This window comes from Pelobates fuscus, chromosome 1 (genome assembly GCF_036172605.1).
Source record: "Pelobates fuscus isolate aPelFus1 chromosome 1, aPelFus1.pri, whole genome shotgun sequence".
Lineage (NCBI taxonomy): Eukaryota > Metazoa > Chordata > Amphibia > Anura > Pelobatidae > Pelobates > Pelobates fuscus.
The window spans coordinates 105,588,754-105,610,269 of record NC_086317.1 but is presented as its reverse complement, the minus strand read 5'-3'; the positions used below and the strand labels follow the sequence as shown (position 1 = coordinate 105,610,269).

The window sequence follows — 21,516 nt, the reverse complement described above, 5'->3', positions numbered from 1 at the left end:
CATCAGTTCTCCCCCACAGTGATCATTACAACTCCCCTGTCACTCCCGATTTAGGTTTGCAAGAAAAAATACAAGCCTACAGGCAGTAGGCACACTTCTTGTTTCTAAACTTAACTTCCAGCAGGTCCTCTTGACACAATGCAGATGTAGTGGAAATTCAATATTCCAAGCTAGTATCTCCACTGAAGTCCTCTCCGGTTGGAAGAAATGATGCTGTAAGTATTATAGCCCATTTCCCCAAGCACGACACTTAGTGAAGGGGGGAACAACAACCTTTATTAAAAACAGAGCATCTATTAATACCCCCAAGGGTAGGGTTACAGTGGTATCCAATGGCAGTATGGAATTTAGATAGAACCAATCACACTACATACCTTAAGCCAACCTATAGCAGCATGGACTTGGGATAGCAACCAATCACACTGCAAAGCTACAACCAGTGTGAATGGAGCCCTGTAATTACCAGGAAGGTGGGGACAGACAATAACAAGGGCTGAGGATCACATAAAAGATTTAAAGGAGTGGCAGCCAGTTTGAACTGGTCTGGAAGTGTCCCTGGAACAACAGGACAACGCCCTGTTGGGAGAACAATAAGACAAGAAATGGTGCAGGGGGACAATCAATACATTATACACACAAGGGTGACCAATACACAAGAGCAATCTGGGGACTTTCATAAAGTGTTTGCTTTCCATCCCCAGTGGTGGTGACTACTGTCACACAGAGGTTTCCATATTTTTTGTCTGGGTGTGAGCTAATTGCTCTGGGAACCAGTTACAATTTGCCTTATTGTCCCACATGCCACATTCTCCAGTCTAATAATGCATTCTGAAAAAGAGGACACTGGTATCATAATTATTCACATATAAGTGGGACCCTTTGTTAAGGAGGGATTCATGAGTGCCCACACTATCTTCATCTTAGTTACTAAACACTAACTTCTTATTCTTTATATTTATATTTATATTTATATTTTGCGCCCTAGTATGACGACTGTACCCAATTTTGTACCTATATAACAAAACCTGTAATTGACATGCAGGTATGTTACCTGATATATAATAAAACCATAAATATATAACCAGGTGGGAGCTCACTAGAGTGTCACTAATTTACCTCATATCTGACATTACGGACAGCAATTCAAAAGCTATTCGGTCTTACACAGATGTTTCTTTAGAAATTAGATTAGAATGTGTTGTTATATATATGTACACGGTTAACACGGTTAGTTGTGATGTTAATATGTGCTGTACCTTTGCTTGCCAGGCATTCACACTGCCTTGGTTATTGAGGCGGGCCAAGGTAGGTTTCCATGACTTATACCAGGATTGCTTATAGGATGAGGCTGTTATTTGTTCATCCTTGATAATATTATTTTCCATGCCCAACGGTACAGAGCAACCTAGGAAGGACGATAAACAACATTAAAATGAATGGATTTTAACATTTAATCATAAATGCGGGTCTCAGAGTGTTTTCCATTGGTTACATAGCACTCTGAGTATCTCAGACTCTAGTCTGGCAAATTTAAAGGGCCAGAGCCAAAACCTGTTTAACCCCTTAAGGACACATGACATGTGTGACATGTCATGATTCCCTTTTATTCCAGAAGTTTGGTCCTTAAGGGGTTAAGTAACTGAAGCGGTGATGACGCAGGCATCCAGCCCCTAACTTTCTTTGTAATGTGCTGCAATTTGTTTCTGGAAAAAAAAAATACTTTTATTGCCATTACTTCAACCTCTCAGCTGTCAATTAGGCAGCCACAATAAACATTTCCCTATAAGAAATATCAACTTAATATATATTTTAATTTGACATCTGACCAAAAAAAATGTAAAGAAAAACAAACGGGTCCAGTCATAGAAGAAACAATTACAGTTGTTTAGGCAGGTGATCTGTTATTCCCTCACTATAATTACTGATACATTGTGTAACTGATATAATATATTATATTCAGGCCATTTCACCTGTAGTGATTTTGTCATATATCTGGTTACATTAACAGGACACTGTAGTCACCAGAACAACTACAGCTTATTGCATTTGTTCTGGTGAGTATAATTATTCCCTTCAGGCTTTTTGCAGTAAACACTGTCTTTTCAGAGAAAATGCAGTGTTTACATTACAGCCTAGGGTTACCTCCACTGCCCTCTCCTCAGATGGCTACTAGAGGTGCTTCTTGGGGCAGTGCTGCACAGTGTGCAGCACTGACATTTAGTGTTTCCACCCTCTCCATGGTGACAGTGAACTTTCCACATAGAGATGCATTGATACAATGCATCTCTCTGAGGGGCTGCTGATTGGACAGGGCTGTGTTTGGCTTGTGATGGCTCTGCCCCTGTTCTGCCTCCTTGACAAGCTCATCCAATCCAATGCTTTCCTATGTGAAAGCATTGTGAGTGGCGTGGGTGAACATTTCTAATGATGTCAGCCAAGCAGGCAGGTCATAGACAGAGCCAGCAGCAGCAGACTGGAATAAAGGTAGGATTTTACTATATTTAGAGGAGCAAGGGGAGGGCGGGGAGGGCGGGGGGGGGAGGGAGCAGGGTCTAGATGGTGATTTTAACATTATAGGGTCAGGAATACATGTTTGTGTTCCTGACCCTATAGTAATCAAACACTTTTTAGGATGCAACTTGTGGGTGAGACGGAACACTGTCTTTTTACAAGAAGGAAAGAGCACTTAGAAAGCACATAAAACCCTTATAGGGAGTATATGTACACCATCTGAAATTCCAGATAGTTAACAGGGTTAAACATAAGCTGAGCGAAGGGGATAGAAGCAACGTTCTGTCCAAAACAGCATTTTGTATTTTCACATTAGCTACACAAACACCAAAGGGAAGTGAACATATATTTTTGTCCAATAAATTATGCATTTCTTAATGGAAATGTCTGTTTATGTTGAATAATATGATTAATTATTCCTACACAGATTTGTCTTAATCATGATAATGTAAACACTGCATTTTCTCTGAAAAGACAGTGTTTACAGCAAAAAGTCTAAAGGTAATGATTCTACTCACCAGAACAAATCCAATAAGCTGTAGTTGTTCTGGTGACTATAGTGTCCATTAAATAATGGTTTTTAATCGTGTGTTTTTTTTCCCCCCACAGATTTAATTTGTATCGTAAGAGTCCACTGATCTACCACATTGATCATGTTTTAGTTTTCCCCTTAATACCACAGTTTGATAGTCCACCATCAAGTCTAAGATGAAATGAACATTCTAAGCACCATAACCACTACAGCACATTCCCATAGGCTCCCTATGCCGGAAGTGCCACAGGCTCTCCATTGTTGGCACCCAAATAGTTACAGATTGGTTTGACTTTCCCTCGCCTCCTCTCTGCAGCCAGGAAAGCCAGAAGCACTGGCTTAGGAGAGTTCCTACCCAATTTCCCCTTTTGTATGCCCATTTATTTATTTTTTACAGAATTTTTCTATCCTGGCCATTGTATGTTCAAACCTATATGGAAACTTTAAACTTAGCTTAGGATAGAGTGCTCCCTTTTTCAGCTGAATGCACACGAAGACCTGTCTGTGAGACTACAGACTCCAGTGGCAGTGACATTTTCTCGCATTATGGTTAAAACAGTTAATATGTCGGTTGATACAGTTAAGATGTTAAACAGTAATTTAAATCTGTAGGAAATGCTACCCAGCTCTAAACGGATGTTATTTCTTTACAATCACTTTTCTCCATAGCTGTCATCCATAGCAAAAAAAACTAAATTAAATTAAATCTATTTACCTTGTATTTCACATCCCAAAAATTCCAGACGAAGTGTTGGTCTGTTGTTGAATTTTATTGGGTAGATTCTTATAAATCTGGCAGAAATTGGAGGATCGAAACTGTTTTCTTTTATAGAGGATGAATCAGTATTGCCTTCAAAAAACTGTAAAGCATTTATAATAATTTACTAATATATTTTCAGAAACAAAATAAACAATTAATATGGATTACCTTTCCTGTGAATTATGAATCAGAATACCACATTGCTCAATTAGGGTACTGGTCTGTCTTTTTGCATTAGAAAGGGATTGTGAATGCTGCCTCCCACACTGTATTTAAGGTTTTATGGCTCAAGGTGGAGGGCTGCACTCTAGGAGCCAAACAAATGATGTGTGATTGAGGTCACACTACAGGGCTTCTTTACAGGCAGCAATAACAATCTCCAAGGGAATTACAGACCCTTAGGTAATGCCCACAGAGTGATTGTTTTTAGAATGTTACAGCCTTTTAACCAAAATGCAGTCAGATTCCAAACGAATGCATTATACGAGCATATTATTTTTACATTTTTGTCTATCTACTTTTGCTATACCTACTGTATGTAACAAAAAATGCATTTGTTTTTCATACTAATATGTACTACTAAGGTAAAGGCTACTATAATCATTGCACTATAATCATTACACTGCTATAATATTTCTCCTCTGGTGGTACTTCTGGTGGCGTTTTGATTGTAAACTACACCATAAAAATCCAAAATAAAGACAAAATTGCTGCTTGTCCTGTTAAAGGGACACTATAGTCACCAGAACAACTACAGCTTATTGAATTTGTTCTGGTGAGTAGAATCATTACCTTCAGGCTTTTTGCTGTAAACAGTGTCTTTTCAGAGAAAATGCAGTGTTTACATCACAGCCTAGTGATAATTTCACTGGCCACTCCTTAGATAGCTGTTAGAGATCCTTCCTGGGTCATGGCTGCCTAAAATGCATCAAACATTCGGTGTCTCCTCCCTCAGCATGCAGACACTTAACTTTCCTCATAGAGATTCATTGATTCAATTAATCTCTATGAGGAGATGCTGATTGGCCAGGGCTGTGTTTGAATTGTGCTAGCTCTGCCCCTGATCTGCCTCCTTGAGCTACAGATTCAGGCTTGAATACGAGTAAGATTTTGCTATATTTAGGGAGGCATGAAGGGCCCAGGGGGGCTTGATGGTGGCATAAATTATGTCTGTTGTCAGTGGGCACTGAATGCTGACAACAGAAGTTAAAATCTGCCCTTTGCAGGCAGAGCACCTGCAAGGGGAAGTTAGCACTCCCTTCCTCCTCCCACTGTCACTTATTTGTTTTTTTTTTGCTTTTTTTTTCTTAAAAGAGCCTCCCTCTCTTCACCATCTCTGAGCTGCTGAATTGGTATAATCACAGACTTCTCTTTGACCGCGTGGCTGCCGTTACGCCAAGAAGGGATGCGGAAAAGCACTACCAGGATCTTTGCCCGGCTTTGAATTCCAGGTAAGCAAAACCTTTTTTTGCAGGTATTACAGCGAAATTGAGAGGGGCATCTTCTCCACAATGGCCAATAGGGCATATTACATAGGGAAGATCCCCCTCTCAAAAGCGTTTACCGTATATACTCGAGTATAAGCCGACCCGAATATAAGCCGAGGCCCCTAATTTTACCCCAAAAAACTGGGAAAACTTATTGACTCGAGTATAAGACTAGGGTGGAAAATGCAGCAGCTACTGGTAAATTTCTAAATAAAATTAGATCCTAAAAAAATTATATTAATTTAATATTTATTTACAGTGTGTGTATATAATGAATGCAGTGTGTGTGTGTATGAATGCAATGTGTATATGAATGCTGTGTGTGTATGCAGTGTGTGTATGAATGCAGTGTGTATATAATGAATGGAGTGCAGTGCGTGTATATGAGTGCAGTGTGTGTATAATGAATGCAGTGCAGTGTGTGTATGAGTGCAGTGTGTATGCATTGTGTATATAATGAATGCAGTGCAGTGTGTGTATATGAGTGCAGTGTGTGAGTGCAGTGTGTATATAATGAATGCAGTGTGTATGTATGAGTGCAGTGTGTATGTATGAATGCAGTGTGTGTATGAATGCAGTGTGTATATAATGAATGGAGTGCAGTGTGTGTATATGAGTGCAGTGTGTGTGTATGAGTGCAGTGTGTATGCAGTGTGTATATAATGAATGCAGTGCAGTATGTGTATATGAGTGCAGTGTGTGAGTGCAGTGTGTATATAATGAATGCAGTGCAGTGTGTGTTTATGAGTGCAGTGTGAATGCAGTGTGTGTATGTGTGTATGTATGAATGCAGTGTGTATGCAGTGTGTGTATGAATGCAGTGTGTATGAAGTGTGTGTATCAGTGCAGTGTGTGTATGAGTGTGTGTATGAATGCAGTGTGTGTGAGTGCAGTGTGTGTGTGTGTGAGTGCAGAGCATTGGTGGGGGTGGGCATTTTATTAATTATTATTACCGTATATACTCGAGTATAAGCCGACCCGAATATAAGCCGAGGCCCCTAATTTTACCCCAAAAAACTGGGAAAACGTATTGACTCGAGTATAAGACTAGGGTGGGAAATGCAGCAGCTACTGGTAAATTTCTAAATAAAATTAGATCCTAAAAAAATTATATTAATTGAATATTTATTTACAGTGTGTGTATATAATGAATGCAGTGTGTGCGTATGAATGCAGTGTGTGCGTATGAATGCAGTGTGTGCCTATGAGTGCAGTGTGTGGATGAGTGCAGTGCGTGTATGAGTGCAGTGCGTGTATGAGTGCAGTGCGTGAGTGCAGTGTGTGTGTGTATGAGTGCAGTGTGTGTGTGCAGTGCGTGTATGAGTGCAGTGTGTGTGTGAGTGCAGTGTGTGAATGCAGTGTGTGTGAGTGCAGTGTGTGTGAGTGCAGTGTGTGTATATGAATGAAGTGTGAGTGTGTGATGCAGTGTGTGATGCAGTGTGTGTTTGTGTATGTGTTGGTGGGGGTGGGAATTTGATATATTATTAATTATTATTATTATTATTTTTATATTATTATTTTTTTATTATTATTATTTATTATTTAATTATTATTAATTTTTTTTTTTATTATCTTTTTTTTTTCGTCCCCCCTCCCTGCTTGCTAGCTGGCCAGGGAGGGGGGCTCCTTCCCTGGTGGTCCAGTGTCATTGGTAGTTCAGTGGGGGGAGAGGGGTGCTGGCAGAGCTGTACTTACCTTTCCTGCAGCTCCTGTCAGCTCTCTCCTCCTCCGCGTGGTCTGTGCAGCTCCCTCTGTCAGCTCCCAGTGTAAGTCTCGCGAGAGCCGCGGCTCTCGCGAGACTTACACTGGGAGCTGACCGAGGTGCTGAACTGACGGCGCGGAGGAGGAGAGAGCTGACAGGAGCTGCAGGAAAGGTAAGTACAGCTCTGCCAGCACCCCTCTCCCCCGGTCTGTATTATGGCAATGTAAATTGCCATAATACAGACTATTGACTCGAGTATAAGCCGAGTTGGGGTTTTTCAGCACAAAAAATGTGCTGAAAAACTCGGCTTATACTCGAGTATATACGGTATTTAATTATTATTGTAATATATATTTTTTTTAATGTTGTTATTATATTTTTTTATTATTATTTTTTTTTTTATTATTATTTTTTTTATTAATTTTTTCGTCCCCCCTCCCTGCTTGTTAGCTGGCCAGGGAGGGGGGCTCTCACTCCCTGGTGGTCCAGTGGATGGGCTGTAGGAGGGGGGCTGTCAGGAAGCTGTAACTTACCTTCACCGCAGCTCCTGTCAGCTCCCTTCTCTCTCCTCCGTCCGTGCAGCTCCCAGGTCAGCTTCCTCTGCAACTCTCGCGGCCGCGCGGAGCGTTGCCACGGTAACCCGCACGGTAACCCTGCACATTTGTTCTGGTGAGTAGAATCATTACCTTCAGGCTTTTTGCTGTAAACAGTGTCTTTTCAGAGAAAATGCAGTGTTTACATCACAGCCTAGTGATAATTTCACTGGCCACTCCTTAGATAGCTGTTAGAGATCCTTCCTGGGTCATGGCTGCCTAAAATGCATCACACATTCGGTGTCTCCTCCCTCAGCATGCAGACACTTAACTTTCCTCATAGAGATTCATTGATTCAATTAATCTCTATGAGGAGATGCTGATTGGCCAGGGCTGTGTTTGAATTGTGCTAGCTCTGCCCCTGATCTGCCTCCTTGTCAGTCTCAGCCAATCCTATGGAGAAGCACTGTGATTTGATCAGGCCACCACTTCTGATGATGTCAGCAGACAGCTTGCTATTCTGAGGCAAACAACATGCAGAGCTACAGATTCAGGCTTGAATACGAGTAAGATTTTGCTATATTTAGGGAGGCATGAAGGGCCCAGGGGGGCTTGATGGTGGCATAAATTATGTCTGTTGTCAGTGGGCACTGAATGCTGACAACAGAAGTTAAAATCTGCCCTTTGCAGGCAGAGCGCCTGCAAGGGGAAGTTAGCACTCCCTTCCTCCTCCCACTGTCACTTATTTGTTTTTTTTTTGTTTTTTTTTTTCTTAAAAGAGCCTCCCTCTCTTCACCATCTCTGAGCTGCTGAATTGGTATAATCACAGACTTCTCTTTGACCGCGTGGCTGCCGTGCAGTATGTGCAGTATGTGTATATGAGTGCAGTGTGTGAGTGCAGTGTGTATATAATGAATGCAGTGCAGTGTGTGTATGAGTGCAGTGTGAATGCAGTGTGTGTATGTGTGTATGTATGAATGCAGTGTGTATGCAGTGTGTGTATGAATGCAGTGTGTATGAAGTGTGTGTATGAATGCAGTGTGTGTATATAATGAATGCAGTGCAGTGTGTGTATGAGTGTGTGTATGAATGCAGTGTGTGTGAGTGCAGTGTGTGTGTGTGTGAGTGCAGAGCATTGGTGGGGGTGGGCATTTTATTAATTATTATTATTTAATTATTATTGTAATATATATTTTTTTTAATGTTGTTATTATTTTTTTATTATTATTTTTTTTTATTATTATTTTTTTTATTTATTTTTTCGTCCCCCCTCCCTGCTTGTTAGCTGGCCAGGGAGGGGGGCTCTCACTCCCTGGTGGTCCAGTGGATGGGCTGTAGGAGGGGGGCTGTCAGGAAGCTGTAACTTACCTTCACCGCAGCTCCTGTCAGCTCCCTTCTCTCTCCTCCGTCCGTGCAGCTCCCAGGTCAGCTTCCTCTGCAACTCTCGCGAGAGCCGCGGGGTCAGAGCGTTGCCACGGGTTACCATAAAAATTGCCATAATACAGACAACTGACTCGAGTATAAGACGAGTGAGTGTTTTTCAGCACAAAAAATGTGCTGAAAAACTCGTCTTATACTCGAATATATACGGTACTATCTATGTAATTATCATTAAAGAAATTTGTTCGGTAAGGTCAAAATTATTGTTTAGGAATTTTTTTTAAAACCTTTGCAATGTATGCATTCAATATATTTACCTTTTGCTTTGCAGTGCCGTTTCCTTTAAAACCTATCCACTTTTTCCGATCCTTACTGTACATAACAACAAACTCTCTGGTGTAGTATTGAGTAAAATATTTACTTGCTCCTTGTGTCATTATCCCGGTGATTAATAATTGTTTTTGAAAATCAATCTGAAATGTAAGTGTAACCACAAATGAGTAAAAAAAATAATAATTGTAACCACGCAAGATATATCAAGATTTGGCAAATTAATATACAAATAGAGCGCAGAATATCCAGCAGAAAGTAAAACATAAAAAGGAACAATCACTGCTCTGAATATACACCATTATATAAAGCAACATCTCTATTAGTGATTGCGCGAACATAAAATTTTCGGTTCACGAACGGCGAACGCGAACGTCCGCAAATGTTGGCGAACCGGGCAATCCGCCATAGACTTCAATGGGCAGGCGAATTTTAAAACCCACAGGGACTCTTTCTGGCCACAATAGTGATGGAAAAGTTGTTTCAAGGGGACTAACACCTGGACTGTGGCATGCCGGAGGGGGATCCATGGCAAAACTCCCATGGAAAATTACACAGTTGATGCAGAGTCTGGTTTTAATCCATAAAGGGCATAAATCACCTAACATTCCTAAATCACAATGGATATGGATTGACACCTGACATATGACATATTGACACCTTGACATATGGATTGACACCTGTCCTCAGAGACCCTGATACACACTGACACAGAGCAGAATAGGAACTGTTCCCCCTACATAGGGTCACTTGGCAGATATGGATTGACACCTGTCCTCAGGGACCCTGATACACACTGACACAGAGCAGAATAGGGACTGTTCCCCCTACATAGGGTCACTTGGCAGATATGGATTGACACCTGTCCTCAGAGACCCTGATACACACTGACACAGAGCAGAATAGGGACTGTTCCCCCTACATAGGGTCACTTGGCAGATATGGATTGACACCTGTCCTCAGAGACCCTGATACACACTGACACAGAGCAGAATAGGGAATATTCACTAAATGCCAAACATTGTTATACAGGGGAATATTCAGAAAATAAGGATAAGGGGGGGGGGGACCTACTGTCCTCCCCCCGGCCCCCACCCCTGCGCGGTGGGTGGGGGCCATAAATCACAATGGGGGGACCTACTGTCCTCCCGCCCGTGAGCGGTGGGTGGGGGCCATAAAAATAATGAGGAGGGGCCTACTGTATGATGTTGTATCGATCAGGTAGTGTAACGGTTACGCCCGCTTCACAGTGACAGACCAAACTCCCCGTTTAACACACCGCAAACAAAGGCAAACAGTCCATTTGCACAACCGCAAACTCCCCATTTGCACAAGGTTGGATACCAAGCTAGCCAAATCCCGTTCCTTGTCCTCACTGATGTCATTGAAGGTCTCTTCCTCCACCCAGCCACGTACAACACCAAGGGTCCCTGAAAGGTGACAACAAGCCCCCTGGGACGCCTGCTGTGTTTGGTCTTCCACCTCCTCAAAGCCACCTTCCTCCTCTGACTCCTCTTCTTCAGACTCCTCTCTCTGCGTTATTATAAGGTGTGTTAAGTAGTACTATTCTTATCCGTTTAATCCCTGTTACGAGTAGAGGACTATTTCCTTGTTTCGCCAAACCCCTTCAAAGATGGAAAAAGCGGTATGAGTGGAAGACACAAGGAAATGTGTTCAGGTGGTGGTGCCAGGTATGCTAATAAACTGAAAAAAGAAAAAAATCTCCCAAGAAGGAGATCTAAAACTGGCAAAGGAAAAGGTTAGACAACTATAATAAAGTGATACCTACAAATCCTAGTGAGCATAGGTGTATAATAGAGGGATAAAGGGAAAGCAGAGTAATGCTTCCTAACACCGTGGTTAGTACCCTTTGTTAAAGTAAATTGAGTAATGGACAAAAGTCTTTATTGTATCATTTATAAATAACAAAGGGATACTATACTCATTCCCCTATAGTGGCTAATTGTGTAATAATGGTAATACTATTACCTATTATATAATATTGCCAGGGGCAAGGAAATTCCCTCTAAATAGATGGGTACAGGCAGCGAGTATGGAGATCGGAGTGATGCTGTCATAAAAAGTGATATAAAGGTGACATAAGGCGATATAAAGTTAAATGTATCACAGACACACAGCCACCCTTTCTCTTAGCTAGTTTCCAGAAATGCTGGATAGGTAGAAGGGCTATAAAGACTCAGAGAGGTCTAAGAAGAATCCTCTAAACTAGCCCTAATCTCCTTAAACACCTTCAAGGGTGTTCTAAGCTAAAGCTCAATCTAAACGTTTAGATGACTGCCTGATTTCCCATCACAGATGCTGGCTAGGAATAACACTGTGCAAGACAAAGAGTGGGTCTAAGTGCCCATAGTGCAGTAAAGTGTCCCTAGTGAAGTGAAAAAGAGAATAACGAGCTGGCGCCCAAGAGAATAACGAGCTGGCGCCCTATCAGAGGACGTGTATATGGCATCGATTTTAGGAACCGCAGAAAAAGAGAGGGCGTATACCGCGCTTATTGTATTAAAAGTAAAATATACAAAAATACATACATATGTTCTTGGATATTCCAATTAATCGTGACCTCAAAGAGAAATAGAAATAAAAAAATAATAGCGCAATACAGCAAATATAGTAAAAAAAAATAGATGATAAGTAACTAAGTACAGTCCACTCACATGAAGTAGAGCTATAACAGAGCTCTACTGTAAAGCGCTTGGACGGTACAATCCCCGTCTTGGGATTTGTGGTGGTTGCCGCAGATGTTTTCAAGGTGCCAAGTGTATAGTTGGTATAAAAAGAAAAGATAGCAGCAATATGGTGAAGTAAGTCCAAATGGTAAAATAAATAGTAAATAGTAATGTACTTACACTTTCCAGAGCATGTAACCTGCTCTAGTGTAAACAGCTTAGGTGGTATGATCCCCACCAAGGATATACAGGATACCAGGAAATGAAGATTATAAAAAAAAAAGTAACTTAAAAGTATACTTTAATATAAACAGACTAAACAATGAAATCTAAAATATAGTAATAAAATATAGATATATAATATAGTCCCACTTTAAGTGGGACTATATTATATATGGGGACTATATATTAAGTGATATTATATATCTATATTTTATTACTACACTTTAAGTGGGACTATATTATATATCTATATTTTATTACTATATTTTAGATTTCATTGTTTAGTCTGTTTATATTAAAGTATACTTTTAAGTTACTTTTTTTTTATAATCTTCATTTCCTGGTATCCTGTATATCCTTGGTGGGGATCATACCACCTAAGCTGTTTACACTAGAGCAGGTTACATGCTCTGGAAAGTGTAAGTACATTACTATTTACTATTTATTTTACCATTTGGACTTACTTCACCATATTGCTGCTATCTTTTCTTTTTATACCAACTATACACTTGGCACCTTGAAAACATCTGCGGCAACCACCACAAATCCCAAGACGGGGATTGTACCGTCCAAGCGCTTTACAGTAGAGCTCTGTTATAGCTCTACTTCATGTGAGTGGACTGTACTTAGTTACTTATCATCTATTTTTTTTAACTATATTTGCTGTATTGCGCTATTATTTTTTTATTTCTATTTCTCTTTGAGGTCACGATTAATTGGAATATCCAAGAACATATGTATGTATTTTTGTATATTTTACTTTTAATACAATAAGCGCGGTATACGCCCTCTCTTTTTCTGCTATTTCACTCACAAGGTTGGGGAATCCTTGTCCTGTATACTGCTGCCTGGTTACTATAGTGAGCGCCTATTACCCTTCCTTTTTTGATTTTAGGAACCGGGAGATGGAAAAAGATGCTTGGTTGGTCCTCCTACTTCAAATTTGGGGCACTGCACGTGCAATCTAATGTGCCACCAAATAGGAGTGGTGTGTTAAGTAGTACTATTCCTATCAGTTTAATCCCTGTTATGTGCCTTTTTTGGTTTGGTTTTTGAAGCCACAGAGCAGCACCAGAGGCCGAAAAATTAGGCATGTACACCAGAGGCCTGAAAAATTAGGTTTTGTTGCAGCCGCTGCTGTAGCAGCGGCCAGAAAAATTTATGTTTGTTTCAAGCAGAAAGTGCCCTAAAACATTGCGGCTTGAACCCTAGTTGGTGGCGGATAAGTCACGCAAGTCAACCGGCATTCAGAGCTAAAATACAGCAGCGTGTGGACCATTTTTAGCCCAAGGCAGCTCATCTCATCAGGCCTTTTTTAGTCGAATGAATCGCCCACTGTCAGTCCCTTCGGGATCCATCCCTCATTCATCTTAATAAAGGTAAAGTAATCTAGACTTTTTTGACCTAGGCGACTTCTCTTCTCATTAACAATATCTCCTGCTGCACTGAAGGTCCTTTCTGACAGAACACTTAAAGCGGGGCAGGCCAGAAGTTCTATCGCAAATTGGGATAGCTCAGGCCACAGGTCAAGCCTGCACACCCAGTAGTGAAGGGGTTCATCGCTCCTCAGAATGTCGATATCTGCAGTTAAGGCGAGGGAGTCTGCTACCTGTCGGTCGAGTCGTTCTCTGAGGGTGGATCCCGAAGGGCTGTGGCGATGCGTAGGACTTAAAAAGCTCCGCATGTCCTCCATCAACAACACGTCTGTAAAGCATCCTGTCCTTGCCGGCGTGGTCGTGGGAGGAGGAGGATTACTTTCACCTCTTCCCGTTAGATTTCCGTTGTGCTGTGACATCACCCTTATACGTTGTGTAAAGCATACTTTTTAATTTATTTTGCAAATGCTGCATCCTTTCCGACTTGTTGTAATTTGGTAACATTTCAGCCACTTTCTGCTTATACCGGGGGTCTAGTAGCGTGGACACCCAGTACAGGTCGTTATCCTTCAGCCTTTTTATACGAGGGTCCCTCAACAGGCACGACAGCATGAAAGACCCCATTTGCACAAGGTTGGATGCCGAGCTACTCATTTCCCGTTCCTCCTCCTCAGTGATCTCAATGAAGGTATGTTCTCCCCCCCAGCCACGTACAAAACCACGGGTACCAGATAGGTGACAACGAGCACCCTGGGATGCCTGTTGTGGTTGGTCTTCCTCTTCCTCCTCAAAGCCACATTCCTCCTCTGACTCCTCTTCCTCACAATCCTCTTCCAGTGTTGCCGCAGGTCCAGCAAGCGATGCTGATAAGGCTGTTTCTGGTGGTGATGGTGACCACAACTCTTCCTCTTCACGCTCATCTACGGCCTGATCCAGCACTCTTTGCAGGGCAGGCTCCAGGAAGAAAACAAATGGTATGATGTCGCTGATGGTGCCTTCGGTGCGACTGACTAGGTTTGTCACCTAATCAAAAGGACGCATGAGCCTACAGGCATTGCGCATGAGCGTCCAGTAACGTGGCAAAAAAATTCCCAGCTCCACAGAGGCTGTCCTAGCACCCCGGTCATACAAATATTCATTAACGGCTTTTTCTTGTTGGAGCAGGCGGTCGAACATTAGGAGTGTTGAATTCCAACGTGTCGGGCTGTCGCAAATCAAGCGCCTCACTGGCATGTTGTTTCGCCGCTGGATATCTGCAAAGTGCGCCATGGCCCTGTAGGAACGCCTGAAATGGCCACACACCTTCCTAGCCTGCTTCAGGACGTCCTGTAAGCTTGTGTACTTATGCACAAAGTGTTGTACGATCAGATTACACACAAGTGCCATGCACGGCACGTGTCAACTTGCCCAACTTCAATGCCGCCAACAAATTTGTTCCGTTGTCACAAAACACTTTGCCAATCTCCAGTTGCTGCGGAGTCAGCCACTTTTCCACCTGTGCGTTCAGGGCGGACAGGAGTGCTTGTCCAGTGTGACTCTCTGCTTCCAAGCAAGTCAAACCCAAGACGGCGTGACACTGCCGTATCCGGGATGTGGAATAGTACCTGGGGAGCTGGGGGGGTGCCGTTGATGTGGAGCAAGATGCAGCAGCAGAAGAGGACTCAGCCGAGGAGGTTATGGAAGAGGATGAAGTAGGAAGAGTAGAGGAGGTGGCAGCAGGCCTGCCTGCAAGTCGCGGCGGTGTCACCAACTCCTCTGCAGAGCCACGCATTCTATGCTTGGCAGCCGTCAGCAGGTTTACCCAATGCGCAGAGTAGGTGATATACCTGCCCTGACCATGCTTTGCAGACCAGGTATCAGTGGTCAGATGGACTCTTGCCCCAACACTGTGTGCCAGACATGCCATTACTTCCTTTTGCACAATCGAGTACAGGTTGGGGATTGCCTTTTATGAAAAGAAATTTCGTCCGGGTACCTTCCACTGCGGTGTCCCAATACCTACAAATTTTTTGAACGCCTCAGACTCCACCAGCTTGTATGGTAAAAGCTGGCGGGCTAATAGTTCAGACAAGCCAGCTGTCAGACGCCGGGCAAGGGGGTGACTTTCTGACATTGGCTTCTTACGCTCAAACATGTCCTTGACAGACACCTGACTGTGGGCAGATGAGCGGGAACTGCTCACGGCGAGAGACGGAGTGGCGGATGGTTGAGAGGGGGCAAGGAGGACAGCAGTGGTTGATGTGGCTGAAGATGCTGGAGGACCAGGAGGAGGATGACGGCTTTGAGTTTGTGTGCTGCTTGTACTCATGTGTTGATCCCATAGGCATTTGTGATGTGCGATCATGTGCCTACGCAAAGCAGTTGTACCTAGGTGGGTGTTGGACTTCCTACAGTTTCTTTTGGCACAGGTTGCAAATGGCATCGCTGTTGTCAGAGGCAGACACACAAAAAAAATTCCACACTGCTGAGCTCTGCAATGACGGCATTCTGGTGGTGGACACAGCATGCGTTGATTGGCGTGCTGTTGGGCTGACCCCGGGTGCCGATGCATGCTGTCTGACTGTGCCACTAGCTCCTTGCGATGACCTCCCCCTGCTTCCAACTCGTCTCCTCCTCCTCTCTGTCTCCCCATCTGAACTTTCGCCCTGTTCTTCTTCTTGCCGAGCGGGCACCCACGTGACATCCATGGATGCATCGTCATCATCAACCGCTTCACTTGTATCTGACAACTCAGCAAAGGAAGCAGCAGCAGGTACAACATCATCATCATCACACCGTACGTCCATGTGTGTAATGCTGCCTGCCTGACATATCCCTGTTATCTACATCCTCTGGCAATAATGGTTGCGCATCACTCATTTCTTCAAACGGATGTGTGAATAACTCCTCTGACATACCAAGTGAAGTGGCTGTGGTGCTAGTGTTGGTGTTGGCGGCAGGCGGGTGAGTGGTATCTTGAGAGGTGCCCGAAGCTAAGCTGGAGGAGGATGGTGCGTCAAGGTTCCTAGCGGAAGCTGTAGAAGATTGGGTGTCCTGTGTTAGCCAGTCAACTATGTCCTCAGAACTTTTCAAGTTCAGGGTACGTGGCCTCTGAAAACTGGGCATTATTCTAGGGCAAAAGGGAATCACAGCACCACAACCACGACGGCCTCTGCGGGGTGGCCTGCCTCTGCCTGTCCTTTTTTTTTTGGATTAGTGGTACTATGCGTGCAAGCTACTGTGAGACCAGATATGAGTGGCACTGTGCAGTGGCAGAGGTTGGTAGAGTACACACTGTAGGCCTGACAAACCCGCTTGAAGACAACTAACTGCTATTCAATCTATAACAGTAAAAACATTTTTTTTGTTTTTAAATGCACGCTATTGTGACACCAGATATGAGTGGTAATGTGCACTGGCAGAGGTTGGCAGAGAACACGCTGTAGGCCTGACACACCCGCTTGAAGACAACTAACTGCTATTCAATCTATAACAGTGAAAACATTTTTTTTGTTTTTAAATGCATGCTATTGTGACACCAGATATGAGTGGCAATGTGCACTGCCAGAGGTTGGCAGAGTACATGCTGTAGGCCTGACACACCCGCTTGAAGACAACTAACTGCTATTCAATCTATAACAGTGAAAAAAGTTTTTGGATTTTTAAATGCAAGCTATTGTGACACCAGATATGAGTGGCACTGTGCACTGGCAGAGGTTGGCAGAGTAAACGCTGTAGGCCTGACACATCCGCTTGAAGACAACTAACTGATATTCAATTTATAACAGTGAAAAATGTTTTTTCTTTTTAAAGGCACGCTATTGTGACACCAGATATGAGTGGCACTGTGCACTGGCAGAGGTTGGCAGAGTACACGCTGTAGGCCTGACACCCGCTTGCAGACAACTAACTGCTATTCAATCTATAACAGTGAAAAATGTTTTTGTTTTTTAAATGCAATCTATTGTGACACCAGATAAGAGTGGCACTGTGCACTGGCAGAGGTTGGCAGAGTACACACTGTGGGCCTGACACACACTTATGAAGGACACTGACTGCTATTATATTACAGTCAACAAAGTTTTTTGGTTTTTAGCATGCTATTGTGACACCAGATAAGAGTGGCAATGTGCACTGGCAGAGGTTGGCAGAGTAGACGCTGTAGGCCTGACACACTCGCTTGAAAACAACTAACTGCTATTCAATCTATAACAGTGAAAAAAGTTTTTGGGTTTTTAAATGCACGCTATTGTGACACCAGATATGAGTGGCACTGTGCACTGGCAGAGGTTGGCAGAGTACACGCTGTAGGCCTGACACCCGCTTGCAGACAACTAACTGCTATTCAATCTATAACAGTGAAAAAAGTTTTGGGGTTTTTAAATGCAATCTATTGCGACACCAGATAAGAGTTGCACTGTGCACCGGCAGAGGTTGGCAGAGTACACGCTGTAGGCCTGACACATACTTATGAAGGACACTGACTGCTATTATATTACAGTCAAAAACGTTTTTTTGTTTTTAAATGCAAGCTATTGTGACACCAGATATGAGTGGCACTGTGCACTGGCAGAGGTTGGCAGAGTACACGCTGTGGGCCTGACACACACTTATGAAGGACACTGACTGCTATTATATTACAGTCAACAAAGTTTTTTGGTTTTTAGCATGCTATTGTGACACCAGATAAGAGTGGCAATGTGCACTGGCAGAGGTTGGCAGAGTACACGCTGTAGGCCTGACACTTGCTTGAAGGTCACTGACTGCTATTAGATTACAGTCAAAAACTTTGTAAAAAAAATACCATGGGATGCGGAAAAGCAATGCCAGGATCTTCGCCCGGCTCTGGATTAAAAATACGGTAAAGAAATAGAGATAAAAACATACTATTTCTTTTAGATTTAATGAAAACGTTTTATGTGTAAAAACTTGAATTACATGATAGAGATTAGTGATGTACCGAACGGTTCGCTGGCGAATAGTTCCTGGCGAACATAGCGTGCCAGATATGAGTGGCACTGTGAACTGGCAGAGGTTGGCAGAGTAGACGCTGTAGGCCTGACATACCCGCTTGAAGACAACTAACTGCTATTCAATCTATAACAGTAAAAAAAATGTTTTTGTTTTTAAATGTAAGCTATTGTGACACCAGATATGAGTGATGGCACTGGGCAAGTGGGCACAGTATCCACTGTGAGCCTGACACAGAAGCTGGCAGGCAGGCAACTGCAATTAGATTACACAGGAAAAAAAAGCAGACTGATGTTCTAGCCCTAAAAAGGGCTTTTTGGGGTGCTGTCCTTACAGCAGAGATCAGATGAGTCCTTCAGGACTGTAGTGGACACTGAATACACTAGCCTAGCTATCAATTTCCCTATCAAATCAGCAGCAGCTACACTGTCCCTCCTCTCACTAAGAATGCAGCTTCACAATGAATGTAAAATGGATGCTGTACAGGAGGTGGGAGGGTCTGGAAGGGAGGGTCTGCTGCTGATTGGCTGGAATGTGTCTGCTGACTGTGAGGCACAGGGTCAAAGTTTACTCAATGATGACGAATAGGGGGCAGATCGAACCGCGCATATGTTCGCCCGACGTGGCGAACGTGAACACGCTATGTTCGCCAGGAACTATTCGCCAGCGAACCGTTCGGTACATCACTAATCTCTATCATGTAATTCAAGTTTTTACACATACATCTTTTTCATTAAATCTAAAAGAAATAGAGTATATTTTTATCTCTATTTCTTTACCGTATTTTTAATCCAGAGCCGGGCGAAGATCCTGGCATTGCTTTTCCGCATCCCATGGTATTTTTTTTTACAATTTTTCTTTTAAATTTAATGAAAAAGATTTGGCAATTGCAGTCAAAATCCAGTTTAGGTACAGTCAAGGCACACATCTGAACTAGCGAAGAACAGTAATTTAAGGTGTTCGGAAAGTGACATCCAAACTCCATCATTATTCCACTTATTCCACTTATTATTCCACGTATTTATTAAAATGTTCTAAAAGTGATTTAAAAAGTGACAGTTTTCATCATAGTACATTCCACCAGTTTTTACATAAAATATCTGTTTTACAAGATTGCCAAATAGACTAACAGATAAAGAGGGGAGAGTGATCTAAGCTTAAAGGGACACTATTGTAACCAGAACAACTACAGCTTAATGTAGTGATTCTGGTGTGTATAGCCTGTTCATGTAAACACTGCCTTTGCAATGTAAACACTACATTTTCAATGTAAACACCACCTTTTCAGAGAAAATGCAGTGTTTATATTACTGCCTAGGAACATCTCTAGTGGCAGTCACTCTGACTCCTAGTCCAGTGCTGCACAGTGCACAGTGTGCAGTAACTACGTTTAGCGTCTCCATGCTCTGCATGGAGGCACTGAACGCTCCTCTTAGAGATGTATTGATTCAATGCATCTCTATGAGGAGATGCTGATTGGGACAACGCAGCATTTTGCCTCGCATGTGCAATAGCCTCCAAGTGTTTTCCTTTGTGAAAGCATTGGATTGGCAGAGATCATCTAATTTGATTATCTGAGCCAAGCAGGCGGAGCAGGGCAGGGACAGCCACAAAAAGACTGGCCCAGCACTGGATAAAAGGTAAGTTAACTTTTTTTATATATTCGAAAAGTTTTTATTGATTTTCAAAAAAGGGGGGGGGGGTGTACAGAAAGGAAAGAAGGGGAGGGGAAGACTTTAAGACGCAAAATAGCACAGATGCACAGCAATCATAATCTAGTCATGAGCAGGCACATTCTACACAGTGACAATATATATGCATTTGGTCGGAGCGGATGCGGGGTAGTAAGGCTAGGAATTATTCGTGCATCGGTGGGTCAGGGTGTTGTGTGGTCTTAAAGATGAAATTTTTCAATGGTTACAACTTATCCGCTAATCCCCGATCTCCATGTGTCCCATGTCGACCAAGTAGTCGATGTTAGTTTGGTATGGGGGAAGAGAAATGGGAATTGACTCTCATATGAGCCTTGATTATTGAGATCTTCAAAGAGGTTTTTTAGGGAGGGGGTTTTGATAGACTTCCAGTTCTTGGCAATAGTACGTTGGGCTGTGAGTGCCATGTGCATAATTAGCTTAATTACGTGTCGTGCTAGGGAATAAGGTAGATCAAGGAGGAGATAGGTCCTTGGTGAAAAGGTGATGGGGTCTTCTACATATTTAGAAAGGAAGCGGTGGATCTCCTTCCAGAAGCCTGAGAGGCCTGCGCATGTCCACCAGACATGGAGATATGAGCCTTTTTTGACACTGCAGCACCAACAAATGGCAGACATTTGAGTGAACATCCTATGTAGTCTACTGGGTCCCATATATTAGCGGAACAATGTTTTGTAGTGTTGGTCTTTGAGGTCGGCTGCTTTGATCAGCCGGTGAGTTAATTAAAAAATGTGTTCCCATTGTTTCTGGGAAAGCGTGTGTAGTAGGTCTGTGTGCCATTGGGTCGCTGGCTTAGATTCAGAGAATGTAATATGGTCTGAGACAAGTTTGTAGCACATGGAGATTAGTTTACATAAAGGAGGCATCTTTTCAGTTATACATAATATTTCCCATGTGGTAGGTGTCGCAGTGGATAGAGCATGTGTAGCGCCCAGTACGAGCTGTCTAGTAAAGAAAGATTGACTAGATTGTATGTAAGAATAGTGGGAGGATCTGGGTAGGTTTTATCTTGTAGCTAAGGTGTGATAATCCAATAGACTAGTGTTCTCATATAGGTGGTATAGATGCGTTACCTTTCTATCTAACCATGGTTTAGTGTTGAAAGTGGGGACACAATACGGTAGGGCCACAATGGGGATTGCTAGTGACAAAGGGGCATTAGCGGCTAGTTTCAGTCTCTTTCTGTCCCAAATCTGGAGTGTCAGGGCAATCGAGGAGGGCAGCGTGGATGCCAACATAATTCCTTAGGGAGCCAAATGAGGTTGCGGACCTAGTGGGGTAAATTGCTCTGCTGTTCTAGTTGAGTCCATTGGGGGTGGGGGGGGGAGGGGATA

The 21,516-nt window shown here is 42.9% G+C and overlaps 1 protein-coding gene across 1 annotated transcript in view; it reads right to left on the bottom strand.

The window, feature by feature from the left end:
- Nucleotides 1-21,516, bottom strand: part of F5 (coagulation factor V) — a 153,318-nt gene that overhangs the window by 28,084 nt on the left and 103,718 nt on the right. Inside the window, exons 22-24 of the mRNA XM_063450149.1 lie at nt 9,223-9,378; nt 3,759-3,903; nt 1,257-1,405 (exon numbers count right to left, since the gene is read on the bottom strand). Coding sequence (XP_063306219.1) covers nt 1,257-1,405; nt 3,759-3,903; nt 9,223-9,378 — 450 coding nt within the window. The remainder of the gene's footprint in view (nt 1-1,256; nt 1,406-3,758; nt 3,904-9,222; nt 9,379-21,516) is intronic.